At 42.7% G+C, this 16,112-nt stretch overlaps 2 protein-coding genes across 3 annotated transcripts in view; one reads left to right on the top strand and one right to left on the bottom strand.

Moving 5' to 3' along the window:
* Nucleotides 1-4,793: 4,793 nt before the first annotated feature.
* Cep19 (centrosomal protein 19kDa) lies at nucleotides 4,794-10,729 on the bottom strand. 2 transcript variants are annotated; one of them, XM_005383140.1, is made up of 3 exons: nucleotides 10,386-10,729; nucleotides 6,272-6,468; nucleotides 4,794-5,378 (listed from the first exon to the last, which is right to left on the bottom strand). In XM_005383140.1, exons 2-3 carry the CDS (start codon nucleotides 6,396-6,398, stop codon nucleotides 5,020-5,022), a joined length of 486 nt encoding a protein of 161 aa, XP_005383197.1. In that variant the 5' UTR covers nucleotides 6,399-6,468; nucleotides 10,386-10,729; the 3' UTR covers nucleotides 4,794-5,019. The 2 variants fall into 2 exon arrangements, with proteins under 2 accessions (XP_005383197.1, XP_005383198.1); XM_005383141.1 differs by having other exon boundaries at nucleotides 6,272-6,471.
* The window catches only part of Pigx (phosphatidylinositol glycan anchor biosynthesis, class X), a 28,221-nt gene continuing 18,677 nt past the window's right edge, over nucleotides 6,569-16,112 (top strand). The window contains exons 1-3 of the mRNA XM_005383594.1: nucleotides 6,569-6,574; nucleotides 10,729-10,975; nucleotides 14,707-14,770. Coding sequence (XP_005383651.1) covers nucleotides 6,569-6,574; nucleotides 10,729-10,975; nucleotides 14,707-14,770 — 317 coding nt within the window. The remainder of the gene's footprint in view (nucleotides 6,575-10,728; nucleotides 10,976-14,706; nucleotides 14,771-16,112) is intronic.

Below are 16,112 nucleotides of genomic sequence, written 5' to 3' on the forward strand. Positions count from 1 at the left end.
TTTTTGGTTTTTCTCTGGTACCGGGAACCGAACTCACGACCTTGCGCTTGCCAGGCAGGCGCTTTTGCCGCTGAGCTAAATCCCCAGCCCCTCTCATTAATTTTTAAGGGAGAGAAGAATCCCATTTAGATGGCAACCTCTGGATTTTCAGATTTGTTTGACCCTCACAATCCTGTCTTCATCTTCGGTGAACATATCCGCATTCTTTTGGGGGAAGACGCCCTCTGCTCTGTCCCTCCACCACCCCAACTCTGCACTCCCTCCTCTCACACTGCACCAGTCTTGTTTCGACCCCCTGGCTCTGCCCAGTCTAATAGGAAGACACTGAAATCCTTAACCTCTACCTGTCCCAGCACGGCAACTGGCTGATAACAACCTTTTGTCTTGTGTTTCCCTTTCTCTTAAAAATGTTCCTTTCCAAACATCCTGGGGAGTTTCCACAGGGTAAATACTCAAACAGAAGTTTATCATGGCCCAGGGAGTGGCTCAGGGTTAGAGTGCTTGCCTAGAAAGCATGGGACTCTAGCTTCAATCCTTAGCCCTGCAAGAAAAAAAATACAAGTGTTTATTGCATGAGTGCATTTATTCTGTCCCTTACCCAGACTTTTCTCTTCCTTTCCTTTCCTTTCCTTTCCTTTCCTTTCCTTTCCTTTCCTTTCCTTTCCTTTCCTTTCTTCTCTTCCTTTCTTCCTTTCTTTTTGGTACTGGTGACTGAACACAGGGTCTTTGCACTGAGCTACATCCACAGCCCTTTATAAAAATTTTGTTTGTTTTTGTTTAGTTTGAGACAGTCCTAATACGTAGTTCAGGCTGGCCTTGAACTCACTATGTAGTCCAGGCTGGCCTTGAACTCATGGCAATTCTCCGGCCTCAGCCTTCTGAAAATTTTCAAAAATATTTTTTTGTTTTTGAGACACAGTCTTGCTAAATCGCCCAGGCTGGACTTGAGTTTACAATCCTCTTGCCTCAGCCTCCCAGAGTCCTGGGAGTACAGGTGTGGGCCACTACACCCAGCTTCCAGACTTTTTCAGTCCTTACCTCAGGTGGTTTCAAGAAGGTTCTACACAGACCTTTGGTTTTTCTTGCTCACTCTCAGACCAATGGTTAGTAGACATTGATTCTGTTTCCCGTTTCCTACTTTAAAAGTTTTTTTAAGACCTCAAAAAACACCATAAAATCCATCTGTTTTTAAGTGAACATATCAGTGATTTTTTTTTTTAGTGAATTTACAGAATTGTGCAAACATCACCCAATCAGGTTTTAGATGATTTCCATCATTTCCCAAATATCTCTTATACTCATTTGCTGTCAATTCTCACCCCCAGAGCCTACTAGGAGTCTGCTTTCTGTCTTTATGGAGCTGCGTAAAAAAAATGAAAATTCAGCTGGACATGGTGGTACACACCTATAATTCCAGCACTCTGGAGGCTGAGGCAGGAGGATCACCTTGAGTTTGAGGTGAGCATAGGCTACAAAGTGAGTTTTCGGGCAGTCTCTACTACATAGCAAGACCCTGTCTTACACACACACACACACACACTCTCATATAAATGGATCATATATTACATAATATGTAGTTTTCTGTATCTGGCTTTTTCACTTAGTATGATGTTTTTGAGGATCACCATTGTAGCGTGCCTCACTATTCAGTTCCTATTTATTCATAGTCTCATGAATATTCTACATTTTATTCCTCCATTCACCAATTGATGGGCATTAGATTGTCTTCACTTTTTGGGCATATGTATGAAAAATGCTGTTCTGAGCATTCACTTACAAGTCTTTGTGAGGATTTATGTCTTCATTTCTCTTACACAGATTTCTACAGGTAGAATTGCTAGTACTTTTTTTTTTTTTTTTTTTTTGAGAAAGGTTTTGCTATGTAGTTCAGGTTGGCCTTGAACTCACTATGTAGGCCAGGCTGGCCTCAAACTTGCAGCAATCCTCTTGCCTCAGCCTCCTGAGTGCTGGGACTACAGACATGTGCCACTATGCCTGGCAGAATTGCTAGTATTATATGTTTGTGCATAGCTTTTAAGAAACTGCCAGTTTTCTGAGGTTGCTGGAATGTGTGAGGGTTCTGGTTTCTCTACATCCTCACCAACACTTGCCTGGTCTTTTTCATCACAGATGTTCTAATGGGCATGAAATAATCTTATTGTAGTTTCAACTTGCATTTCCCTAATGGCTGATGATGTTGAATATCTACCCAATTGCTTATTAGTTATGGCACATCTTTTGGTTTGGTTTGGTTTGGTTTTTTTCTGGTACCGGGAATTGAACTCACAACCTCGTGCTTGCCAGGCAGGCGCTGTGCCACTGAGCTAAATCCCCAGCCCCCATGTTTTGTTTTGTTTTGTTTTTTGAGACAGAGTCTTGCTGTGCAGTTCAGGCTGATCTTGAACTCACTGTATAGCCCAGCCTGGCCTTGAACTCACATCAATCCTCCTGCCTCAGCCTCCCAAGTGCTGGGATTACAGACATATGTCACCATGCCTAGCTTGCTATGGGACATCCTTAGTAGAATGTTTATGCAAATCTTTTGCACTTTTTTGAGACAGGGTCTCATCCTGTAGTTCAGGCTGGCACTGAACTTACAGCATTCTTCCTGCCTCAGCCTCATTAGTCCTAGGACTATAGGCATGTGCCATCTTGCTAAGTATTTTTACACTTTTTTTTTTTTTTTTGTACTCAGGACCTTGTACTTGCCAGGCAGGCGCTTGTGCTGCTGAGCTATATCCCTGGCCCTTTACACATTTTTAAATTGAGTTCTTTCATCTTCTTCCTTCCTCCCCTTCCTCCCCTACTACTGGCAACTGAACCTAGTCCAACAGACTGAGGCTAGACCACAGCCAAACTGAACTTTCAGGATAGGTCTTGAATTATTGTGCTTCATAGGCTGAGTATGAATTTTTAGAACTGGACTCCAGCCCGATCCTCTCTAATGGGTGTGTGTTTGTGAGATGTATCTAACATCTAGATGAGCAAAACTTTGGTTATTGTATTAGATACACTGACCTTCAAAAGTGGTTTCCTATTTTATTTTTTTGAGACAGGTTCTTGCTATGCACTTCAGGCTTGTCTTGAACCCACTACAGAGCCCAGGCTGGCTTCAAAGTCACAGCAATCCTCCTGCCTCAGCCTCCTGAGTGCTGGGATTACAGGTGTGTGCCCACCATGGCCAGCTGCTTTCTTGTTTTAATATGGAAGGTTCTTGTACATGTTTAGACTGTTGTATATGCTGCTATCTCCCCAGATTCTAGAATAGTACAGGCTCAGGCTATCGTAGGTGCTTATTAGGATGCATAATAAATGAATGACACTTTATGGAGTATAACTTAATAGCTATTTAGAATGGACACAGCCATCAGCTCCCTTTTAGGGATTTATCCCACAGATAGCCTCACATGTGTGCAAGACAGAGAACATACAAGGTTATTTGCTGTAACATTGTTTGCAACAGTGACAAGAAAAAATTACCAAAGTTCAACTTTTAAAATAAATCACCTACATTTACACAATGGAATAAATGAGATTCTATGCAGATATGAAAGGACCTCTCTTTTTTTTTTTTTTTTTTTTTTTTTTTTTTTTTTTTTGTCTTTTTGAGACAGGGTCTCACTATGCAGTTCAGGCTGGCCTTGAGCTCATTTTGTACCCCAGGCTGGTCTTGAACTCGCAACAATCCTCCTGCCTCAGCTTCCTGGGTGCTGGGATTACAGGCGTGCACCAACACACCTGGCAAAGATCTCTCATTCTGGAAATTCTTTTGCTATCTTTGGCAAATATGTATGAGACATGAGTATCCAAAGGCCCTGGCGGTATCACTACGTAACTGATCCATTTTAGTGAAGTGTTTCATGCTAAGAGAATAAAGAGAAATAAATAATTTCTGCAGTTTTATTTAATGAATGTTAATTTCCTTGTAGAAAACATAGGATCTCTTCCAATTAAATAACATTCTAGTAAGAACAAATGTATCTGTGCACAGATAACCTTGTTAAACAAAGATTCTCTCTTTTTCTTTTGGTACCAGGAATCGAACTCAGGACCTTGCACTTGCCAGGCAGGTGCTGTGCCACTGAGCTATATCTCTGGCCCAGATCCTCTCTTTATAGCTCCAAATTTCATGCACAAACTGGCAGTACTATTGTCCATGAATTGTGGGTGGATTTCCCGTTTGACAAACCAACCTCTCATCTATGGGAAGAGGCTCCAGGTTTCAGAATGTGTCTAGTGTGCACTTCCTGACCCTGAGGGGCGAAATTCCCCTGTTGTTCATAACATGATTATCCACTGCTAGCTGTAGGGCACTACGCAGGAGTTAAACATACACAAAACTGTGTCAAATACAAATACAGACAGATACACCGGGTAACTCTCCGATCTTGTCAAACTATAACTTGCTCATTGTTCCTCAAAAAGCATTTCTAGTTTTTGTCATTCTACCATTTTCCCTCTTTTTCTAATTGCGCTCCTGTGGAATCCTACGCAAGCTTCTAGCTAAACACTGCCATTGCGGGCCAAGCACAACCCCACATCTCTCCCTTAAAAGGAAGTCTTCCCTGACTATTTTACCCTATAGTAACCTAAGCTCCAATCTTCCTTGGCCTTTATCGAGCATCTGCCTCTAACGCTTTTGCTGCTTAGAAGTATTAATTAGCTTTCCACAAGTTTTCTGAGTTATCTTCCATTAGCTTGCAAACTCCTTACCGGTAGACTCTTCCACTGTTTTTCCTGTATTTCTTTCTTTTTTTTTTTTTTTTTTTTTTTTTTTTTTTTTCTCCAGTACCAGGAACCGAACTCACGACCTTGCGCTTGCCAGGCAGGCGCTTTTTGCCGCTGAGCTAAATCCCCAGCCCCTTTCCTGTATTTCTTATACACCTACATAGTAGGTATAAATGTCTTGGTTTGAAGACCCAACCTATACATTTAGGGTTCTTGGTAGACTTTTCTAGAATCAGTCTATGCTGCTTGTAAACACATGGGCGTCCTGCCGGCCTGGTTGAGCGTGTGGTGTCAGAACTCGTCAGCTGACTCTGTGTCCCAGCCGCAGGACTGCAGCTCATCCTGTGCGAACTCAACCTCGATGTCATACACAAAATCTGGATCATCCTTCTTCTTCTGATTTTTCTCAAAGAGTTCATCCATGATGCTCTTCCTTTTGGCAAGCTCCTTGTCATCTAATTTGTTCATGTCTTCCTCAGGATCGATGGCTGTTTCCCGCTGAATTTGCTCCATCGTTGCCGCCAGGCTCTGTCCACACAAGTGACCTTGTAAAAGAGTGAACAGCTTCTCCAGCTGCTTTGGGGATACCTCCTCCAGGTAACTCTTGTGGCGCGGATTATTCTTTAATTGTTCAGCAGCTCTGGTGCAGTCTAAGAGGGAGGGAAAAAACACCCTGTCTACTGCATATATCATGTATGCCACAATTTCTGCACCATGAACTATTACAAGGGCCAAAACAGAACAGAAAGCTCCAAGCCCCGAAATCGTCTCCATGATAGCCAAGTGGCTAAATGGCTTTATTGGAATAAATTATTCAATTTTTTTTTTTTTTTTGGTACCAGGAATCGAACTCAGGACCTCACGCTTGCCAGGCAGGTGCTTGTGCCGCTGAGCTATATCCCCGGCCCTGGAATGAATTACTGTATAAACCTCTTCCTTGTAATAAATTGAGCTTGAGTGTAGAGGTGGAAAGGTGCGTATATTTTTGGACTTCTGTAACTTAAGATCACAGGGAGAGATGCTAAAAGCTTTCAACTAAAGAAAATGTCTTGAGAATTAAAAATGACATTATAGCTTTAGACAGCAGTAGTGGTATTAATAAACTATCAAGACTATAAATTAGGGCAACCCACTTGGGACACCTCCCGTCTCTCAGGAGCTATTGCTATTCCCCATGCCTATTCCCCATTCATTTTCTCCAATAAAAAAATTTGTTTTTAATTTTCTACTCTGAAAGGAAGACTATATACTTAAAAATTTGGAGGTAGAGACAGGAGGTAGAGGCAGTTTAATCCATAACACTCCTCAGAGGACTAAATTATCAAACTAGAAAAAAATGATCCAAACCTTTTGTATCTTAGGAAACTGAAGCTCAGTAACAGTAAATAATTTGGCAAGGCCATGCATCTAGTCCCTGACAGAGGCATGATTTGATCCTAAGGCTGTGGGCTCTGAAGGCCATGTTACCACACTGCGGGAGATGGTGCCTGCTAGGTGACTTATAGCCTATTTTAGCTAAGAGGCAAGATTAAACATGAGGTACCTGAGAACTTGGAAAAGTTTCGGACTGGCATGATGCGCTGGCGATTCTTCCCCTTGACTTCATTCTCATAAATTAAAATAATAGCTGGAGGCTGGAATCTGATTCCACATTTCTTGGCAGTGCACATCGTTCTCACATATATTTCGGTATAAATCACAGGAAATCTGATGCAAATGTGTCAGCCGCATAGTAATTTCCTGCTGAAGGGAAGAAACCCTGTAACACCTAGGTATTGGGCAAATCACTTTCCCTCTACTCCTCCTCCCCAGTAGGGTTGGCCCTGGTCTAGATCTGGAAATGCAGGTTTGGCCTGGGAAGTGCAATACTTGGAGGCCTGGACGTTAACTTCGTTTGTTGGATCTTTCAGACTCTGGTCCCCTGAAGGATGCAGGGTTGTTTGTTCACAGGTAAGGCTAGTTTTAGTATATGTGCTGCCGAAGCGAGCACTGCGCAATTCAGTTTGTGTTTAGTACACTGTTTGGTGTGCCCTTACTGAAGACCATATGTGAACCCCTAACTGAGCCCAAGGACTGATGCATGGCATCCTTTCTATTATCAACTAAGGAGGTATATATCAAATGTTCTGGTCTGTATCAAAGTACTATGGGTTTTTTAACCTTAAACATATCCTGAGAGGTTCACCAGACGAGATATGCCTCCCTTGTATTTCCTCAATTATTTCACTCAGTAAGAGTTTTTTTTTTATCATTAGTCGTTTAAACATCTATCTTCCCTTCTAGCCTATATGCTCCTTCTAGTCTATATTGGGAGCATATCTATTTTTTCAGCATAATCTCTCATCAAGATACGTGGAATGCAGTAAATGTTGCACACACACTTGTTTAAGGCTATGTATTAATATACAAGACATGGCTCCTATATATCACCTAAGTATTTACAATCTAGAAGTCTGATCCAAAATGCAGACCTGACCTAGGTATGGTGGCGTATTCCATTAATCTATTCTATTTGGAAGGCTGAGGCAGGAGGACTGCAAATTCAAGGCCAGCCTGGAAAACTTACTGGTGCCCTGTTTAAAAATAGAACGAAGAGGAAAAAAAATAGAATGAAAAGGTCTAGGGCTATAGCTCAGTAGCAGAGTTCTTGCCTAGCATGCACGAGGATCTGGGTTTAATCCCTATTACTGGAGGGGCGCGAGGGCAAGAGGCACATCATATGAAGAATCAACTTCTCTGTGTAAGACAGTAATGTTTACATTTTACACGGCTTTTGTTACAACTTATTTGTCTCGCTATATATTTTTCCTGTTATAAGAAACACTATGGTTTGCAGATTATGTACTTTCTATTGTCTCCTTCCTTCTCCACCTTCACAGCCAAACTACATTTAATTTAGGAATTGCTTTCAATGTGGCTATAATAGGCTCAGAAAGGCCGGGTGTGGTGGCGCACGTCTGTAATCCCAGCACTCGGGAGGCTGAGGCAGGAGGATCATTGCAAGTTTGAGACCAGCCTGGGCTACAAAGTGAACTCAAGGCCAGTCTGAACTGCACAGCTTCTGAACTGCATAGTGAGACCCTGTCTCAAAAAGACAAAAAAAAAAAAAAAAAGGCTCAGGAAGATTTGTAAATGTCAAAAATTTTGGCATAGGATGATATCATTATCACCCTAGTTTTGTTGGAGAATCATTGTAGGAGCAGAGTTTTTAAAAATTTTAGTTGGGGCTGGGGATATAGCTCAGTGGCATAAGTGCTTGCCTCGCAAGCCTGAGGTCATGAGTTCGATTCCCAGTACCAAAAAAAATTTTTTTAGCTGGACATGGTGGCATATGCCTATAATCCCAGCACTCTGGAAGCTGAGGCAGGACAATTGCCATGAGCTCAAGGCTAGCCTGGCCTATGTAGTGAGTTCAAGACCAGTCTCAACTACATAGTGAGACCCCGTCTCAACACAAGAACAACAACAAACTAATTATACACAAGCACTATGGAAAATTTGGGGCAAGGGTAGAAGAAAACATCACCCAGTCTTCTGTCCTAGGCATATAGTTTTATTTTTTTAATTATAGGTATTTGTATATCATTCATACTGTTTCCTAAGTTATAAAAGTTAGCCCATATGATCATTTCATCATTAAATATTTTACTAATATGCAATTTTAATCTGATTGCCAAGTGGATTTGTCTTACAGATATACCATAATCTATATTATCAATTCTTATTGTTGGATGTGAGAATCTTTACTCTTAGAAAGTTGTCATGCCAGGTGTGGTGGTGTAATCCCAGCACTTGGAAGGCTGAAGCAGGAGGATTGCTGTGAGTTCGTGGACTCACAGCACAGTGTTTCTCTCTTTTTTTTTTTGGTCTTTTTGAGAGAGGGTCTCACTATGCTGTTCAGGCTGGCCTTGAGTTCACTTTGTAGCTCAGGCTGGTCTCAAACTTGCAGCAATCCTCCTGTCTCAGCCTCCCAAGTGCTGGGATTACAGGTGTGCGCCACCACGCCCGGCACAGCAGAGTGTTTCTTATAACTGGGTTACATAGTCAGTTCAAGGTCAGCCTGGACTATACAGCAAAACCCTGTCTCGAAAAAAAAAAAAAAAAAAAAAAAAAAAAAAAACGAACAAAAGCCAGGCGTGGTGGCACACACATGTAATCCCAGCACTCCAGAGGATCATTGCGTGTTCAAGACCAGCCTGAGCTACTGAAGCGCGAGACCCTGCCTCAAAAAAAAAAAAAGGAAATTAGCCATAAGAATGATTTTTTCAAAGCTGGGAGCAGGCTTGGCATGGTGGCACACACCTGTAATCCCAGCAGTCAGGAGGCTGAGGCAGGAGGATCGCTGCAAGTTGAGACCAGCCTGGGCTACAAAGTGAGCTCAAGGCCAGCCTGAACTGCATGGTGAGACCCTGTCTCAAAAAAGACAAAAAAAACAAAACAAAACAAAAAAACAAAGCTGGGAGCAGTGGTGCATGCCTGTAATCCCTGCACCTTAGGAGGCATAGGTAGAAGAGAACAGTAAATTCAAGCCCAGCCCAGGCAACTTGGCAATTTACAAGGGGCTTTCTCTCTCTCTCCTTTTTTTTTTTTTTTTTTTTTCCGTCTTTTTGAGACAGGGTCTGTTATGCAGTTCAGGCTGGCCTTGAGCTACTCTGTAGCCCAGGCTGGTCTCCAGCTCGCAAGGATCCTCCTGCCTCAGCCTCCTCAGTGCTGGGATTACAGGCATGTGCCACCACGCGCAGCACAAGACCCTTTCTCAAAAAAAAAAAAAAAAGAAATTCTAAGGATGTAGCTTGGTGGACAAACCTTGTGTTCAGCCTCTAACACCAAAATAAAAAAAAGAAAACTGCTTTGTCAAATTAGTATAATCTACCTTTGATCTGACACAATGTCAAATACTGCTCCCAGTCTATCTCATTAAAATTTGTTTTGTTTTGTTTTGTTTCTTGTTTTTTTTTGAGACAGGGTCTCGCTATTCAGTTCAGGCTGACCTTGAGCTCACTTTGTAGCCCAGGCTGGTCTCCAACTTGCAACGATCCTCCTGCCTCAGCCTCCCAAGTGCTGGGATTACAGGCGTGCGCCACCACACTCGGCTAAAATTTGATTTTATACACTTTCTAAGAGATCCTAGTGAGAACAATATAAATTGTTAGCATTCAAGCAAATGGACATTCTTGTGAATGATGCATACAATTAATACTAGGAGGTGCGAGGTTTTTTTAACCCTAGATTCTTCTTTACTGTCCTCTGTCCTATCCCTCTCCATAAGCAACCAATTTCAATTCTTTTAGTCGCCCCTCCCAAAATATTTATTTTTGTTTTTCTTACTGACACGCTTACACTGCTATTTTCAGTTTACGATAGACACGCACCCTCTCCTTCTCTTTGAGATATCCGCCCTAGAGCTCCGTTCTGTTCCAATCTGCACTGCGTGCTCTCTAGGCCTGCTTACAGAGTCCGTCCGGCTCAGGATCAGGGACGGCACATTTAACCTGATTTTTCTCGGACGTGAACACCTTCCTGCCCAACGACCACAGACTGTCACGATCTAGATTAACTGTCCCCTCTCGTCTCCACAGCATCTAACGGGTACGGATTTCTCAGTGACTAGACGATTTTTTCCTTACGTCCCCACCGTGCAGGAATAACTTTCTTACCCTTACACAAACCCAGAAAGTGCATCTTCTCCTGCAGGCCAACGTCTAAATCTCCAAGAAAGCGTTATTTCCACTCAACCGCATTGCACAGAGGAGCATTTAAATTGATTTTGACGCCAGAGGCGACAGTCACAGCCCGCTGACGTGAAGGTGGGGTGGAGCACCCGGCGGTAGAGGAGGAGATCGCAGGGACAGCTGCAAACCGTCTTCCGGTGCTACTAGCCCCGCAAAGTTACAGAGGGGGCGTGCCCTGCCGTTCCCATAGCAACACCCCGGAAGTGCGTCACGTCGCTTGCGCCGCTTGGCGCAAGAGCACACTGAGGGGCTGGAGCTGTGGAAATAGCTGGGCCGCGGGCGCGTGCACGCGCTAAAGCCGCCTCCTGGGTCTCCAAGTTCGTGGCAGCGCGCTCTCCGGGTGGCCGAGGGCCAGGCCAGCTCCCTCTTGCGTCCACGGCTTGTCCCGCACGCCCTTCGCGGGCGTCCAGCCTCCGGCGCCCTGGCTGCCTGGGCCGTGGCCTGGCTGCCGGTCGCGGCGGCTTGGCTCGGAGGCGCGCTCACCACGGGTTTCAGCGACGCCCCCGCCGGCTCCGGTAAGGGGCGGGGCTTCGGGCCCGGCGCGGGGACGCCGCTGGAGCGGGAGGAGGCTCGGACGGCGGCGCGAGCCGCCACGCCTTCCCCGCACTTCCAGCTCTGCTGCCGACCCGGGGTGCAGAGTCCTGCCTCGGACCAGCGTCCAGGCTGCTGATGCTACGCGTGATCACCTCGGGGCCCCTGCAGCCCGCGCGCACGTCCTTAGATCGGAGTCCGCGCTCCTCGCCCTGAGCTGGAAGTGCAGTAAGGGAGACAGACACTGCGAGAGTCGTTAGAATAAAGTGGTAGGGCCGGGGGTATATAGCTCAGCGGCACAAGAGCCTGCCTAGCAAGCGCAAGGTCCTGAGTTCGATTTCCGCTACAAAAAGTAATGATAATAGTAATAATAATAAAGTAGTGTTTGCTAGGGGAAGGAAAGCGCAAACCCGGTGAGTTTCTCAGCTGTCAGAGGAGGACGTTCGACTAATACCTGTCAAAGCGCGCAGTTCTTTGAGACAGGGTCTATGCAGTTCAGGCTGACCTTGAGCTCACTTTGTAGCCCAAGCTGGTCTCGAACTCGCAACGATCCTCCCGAGTGCTGGGATTACAGGCATGCGCCACCACCCCTGGCTCAAAGCGCGCAGTTCTGTCTGTGTGTATTTACGTATTAGATGTCCAGATTGTTTTTTTTTTTTTTTTTTTAAAAAACAGGGTTTTGCAGTGCAGTTCAGCCTGGCCTTAAACTCACTTCGTAGCCCAGGTTGGCCTCGAATTCACAGCGATCCTCTTTCCTCAGCCTCCTGAAGGCTGGGATTACAGGCGTGTGACGCCTGGCTAAGATTTATTAAAGAAGAATTACGATGAAGCCAAGAAGAATTTTTAAAGCAAATGGACTTGCTGTCTCTAAACACTCTTTCAGCATTGGCATTTTATGCTTACAGGGGTTTCAGTTTTCTGAAGCAGTTCAGACTACCACAACCAAATAAAGTAATAAAGTTTAAGAGGGAAAAAAAAAAAAAAAAACTTTAAAAAGTGAGTGCAGAGACAACATCCTCGTTTTCAAAAATGACAAGTTTGCCCTAAAAATAATGAATACACAGTGTTTGCAGTATTTGCAACTAGCTTTTCCAACACCCCAGGGTAAATGAGTTACTGCTCTAGAGTACATCCTAGTAGAATTTAGGCCAACTAAGCTTTTTTCTTCTAACTTGATCTTGTAGTTACGTATTAGCCCTTACTCTTCAGTTAAAATTATACATGAAGAAAAATCTGGATTTGTAGAAGAGCTGCATATAGCATATGTTTGTCTGGGAAAAGATTATATACTTCTTTAAAGCAAGACTCTTTTAAGGAGGCAAGTGAAAATATCTGAAGCTTTAAAAGTTAGGCAGATCTTACTTTTAATCACTTAGTTGCGTGACCCAGAGCTGGTTGCTGAATTTCCATCTGGGTTGAGTGTTTTGGATTTTTTTTTTTTTTTTTTTTGTCTTATTTGAGTCAGGGTGTCGCTATGCAGTTCACGCTGGCCTCAAACTCACAGTGATCCTCCTGCCTCAGCCTGCCCAGTGCTGGGATTACAGGAGTTATGTGCCACCACGCCCAGCACATAAAACAATCTCTCAAATCAGTATTTTTTTCTTTTCCAATTAGATTTTATTGCTACACTTTTAAGTATATATAGTGAGGGGCTGGGGATTTAGCTCAGCGGACAGCGATTGCCTGGCAAACGCAAGGTCATGAGTTCGATTCCCGGTGCCGGCAAAAAAACAACAACAACAAAAAACAAAAACCAATTAAGTATATATAATGGTTACATTCATCATAGAGAATTTGTACCTGCACATGATATAACTTTTTTTCTATTCCCCTACGCTCCCTTCAACCCCTCCACCTCTCCCTATTTACAAAGGCTTTCCATTTTTTCCTTCTTTTCTCATTTATTTTACTTTTCCCTTCTTTCCTTTCCCCTCCCCCTCCCTCATATCCCTTCCCATTTGAACGTTGTCTTCCTATTTCCCAATATCTACTGTACATTTTGATCCTTATTTATACTTTGTTTCTCATGCCAGCAAAACCATGTGGTATTTACACACGTGTGTCCAGTTTATCTCAAGAGTATGGTCTCCAGGTGCATTCATTTACCTAGAAATGTCTGAAGTTCTTCCTTTATGGCAGAGTAGTACTCCATTATATAAAAAACCACATCTTCTTTATCCATTCACCAGTTGATGGGCATTTGGGCTGTTTTCAAGATTTGGCTTTTACAAACTGTGCTGCTAGCTGGGTGTGGTGGCGCACACCTATTAAAATCCAAGCACTTGGGAGGCTGAGGGAGGAAGATTGCTGTGAGTGCCAGGCCAACCTGGACTACAAAGCGAGACCCTCTCTCAAAAAAAGAAAAACACAACTGTGCCACTATAAACATAGGTGTGCATATATTGCTGTGATATGCTTTTAATTCTTTTGGGAAGATACCAAGAAGGGGAATAGCTGGATCAAATGGAACCTCTAGTTTTCGTTTTTTTGAGGAATTTCCACATTGATTTCCACAGTGGCTACATCAGTGTACACACCCACCAACAGTGGAGAAGGGTCCCTTTTCCCCACAGCCCCTTCAGCATTTGTTATCAGTTGATTTCTTGATGACAGCCATGCTTTCTGGGGTGAGATGGAATGTCAGTGTTGTTTTAATTTGCATCTCCTGAGTGACCAGTGATGCTGAACATTTTTTCATGTATTTGCTGTTTGTATTTGTTCATCTAAGTGTATATTCATCTCAGATGCCCATTTTTTTAATTGGGTCTTTAAATTTGGGAGAGGCAGTCCCAAATCAGTATTTTTTTCCACATTAAAATCACGTTAATGAAGATAAAATTTGGTTGTAACACTGATTCCCTTTCACCTGAATATGTCAGAAATTTCCATGTTAAAATATATTTCCACTACTGCAGGGCATCTAAAGTAGATATATTTGAGATTGTAAAATAGAAAAGCTTGCTCATTTTTTTCACTTGAAATTCTTTTTTCCCTGTTGGGTTAGGGTTAGGGTGTAAGTCTTGTTTTTGCTTTTTCAATCAGAGTTTATTGGTGCATTTTAAATATATATAATGATCACATTCATCATAGAGAATTTGTACCTTTGCCTGATATAACTTGGTTTTTTTTCCCATTCTCTGCCCTCCCTTCAACCCTTTCTCCCCTCCCTATTTACAAAGGCTTTGTTTCCTTGTTTTCCTTTTTTTCATTTTTACTTTTCCCTTCTTTCCTTTCCCCCTACCCCCTCCTTTGTTCCCCTCCACATTTGAAAATTTTCTTCCTATTTCACAGTACCTATTATACATTTTGGTCCTTATTTACACTTTTGGTTTCTTATACCATATCATTCTTAATGTTAATCACTGTGCCATACTGAAAATAAATTTATATGTAGCTCAAACTGCTTAAGTTTTTAAAAGTTTTTGTTCTGTTTAAAAGTTAGATTTTAACTGGGTGTAGTGGTGCACACCTGTAATCCCAGCACTTGGGAGACTAAGGCAGGAGGATCACCGTGAGTTCTAGGCCAGCATGGGCTACAAAGTGAGTTTAAGGCCAGCCTGAACTGCATAGCAAAACTCTGTCTCAAAAAAAGTTAGATTTAAAAAGTTTTGTTAGGTTTTTTTTCTGGTATGTAAAGCCCATTTTTCTAATTACTTAATTATTCTTTCATTGGCTGCTTATTTTATTTTTTAAAAAAATCTTTTGATTCCTACAGGCGTGAGAGCCACTTGTCCTGAAATTATTTTGAGGCAAGAAGTTTTGAAAGATGGTTTCCACAGGTATGTTTTCCATTGATTTCTACCTAAAAATACTATTGTATAATTTAGAACAAAATATTGACACTTGAATAAATTAAAGTCATTTGCTTTCTTAAAGTGTTCCCCCCCACCCCAAACTTGCAGTGATTCTCCTGCCTCGCACTACAGGCATGTATCACCATGCTTGGCTGATTTCAATTTCTTCAAACTAGATTTTTCGCCAGGTAGGGTGCCTATAATCCCAGCCTTGGGAGGTACCCTCGGGAGACAGGAGGATCACTGCATGCTTGAGGCCAGCCTGGGCTCGATAGCAAGTTCAGGGCCAGCCTGAACTGCACAGCAAGATCTTGTCTCAAAAATAAACAAACAAGGTGCTGGGGATTTAGCTCAGCGGCAAAGCGCCTGCCCGGCAAGTGCAAGGTCGTGAGTTCGGTTCCCGGTGCCGGAGAAAAACCAAAAAAACAAAAAACAAAAAAACAAACAAACAAAAAAAAATAAAATAAACAAACAAACTAGATTTTTCATCACCAAGCATATGATTTTTCTTGCACAATTAAAACTGCTCTTTGTTTAGTAGAATATTCTATGACTGGTAAATCAATTTGCTGATATTATTCATGCCTTCTATATCTTTATTAATTTTCTGTATATTTGTTCTGTCAGTTACTGAAAGAGGGATGTTGAAGTCTCTGATTATTATTGTGGACTTGTCTACCTTAGTATTTCTTCCAGGTTTGGGTATGAAGTAAAATGTATGAATATTTTGAAACTGTTTTGAAGCAATTACAGTATATGTAGGATTGTTATATTGTCCTGAAGGATTGGTTGCTTTTATCTCTGTGTAATTCGGTTTTAATTACTTTTCTCATTGCTGAGATAAAATACCAAGCACCCACAAGCTAAGGGAGGAAAGTTCTGTTTAGCTCATAGTTTGTAGAGGTTTCAGTCCCATCGTTGGTTGGCTCCAAGCACGGTGGATGGCAGACAGGTATTGCAGAGGAGAAAGAGTTAGTGGGGCATGCAGAAGGAAGCAAAGCAAGCAAGGGAAAATACAAACCGTTTTGTCCGTTATATTGTATCCAGGCTATCACTATTAGGGCACTACCAAACCAATCAGTGGCCTAATTTAGTAATCACCCACCCTTAATCTTAGCATTGCACCATGAGTCAATCACATCAAGATTCAGCCACCTCTGAAAAAGCTCCGCTTACGACTGCATGAGGCTTTGGGGGGACACCTAGATACAAGCCATAACAGATGTCCTTCTGTATTCCTGATGTAGGGGGCAATGAATCTTAGCATATTATTTTAGATAAAATAGTTTTGGTAAAAGCCTACATGGTGCCTTGGGAAGCCTCCCAG

The sequence above is a fragment of the Chinchilla lanigera genome, unplaced genomic scaffold, assembly GCF_000276665.1.
Source record: "Chinchilla lanigera isolate Chin_1 unplaced genomic scaffold, ChiLan1.0 scaffold00019, whole genome shotgun sequence".
Classification (NCBI taxonomy): domain Eukaryota; kingdom Metazoa; phylum Chordata; class Mammalia; order Rodentia; family Chinchillidae; genus Chinchilla; species Chinchilla lanigera.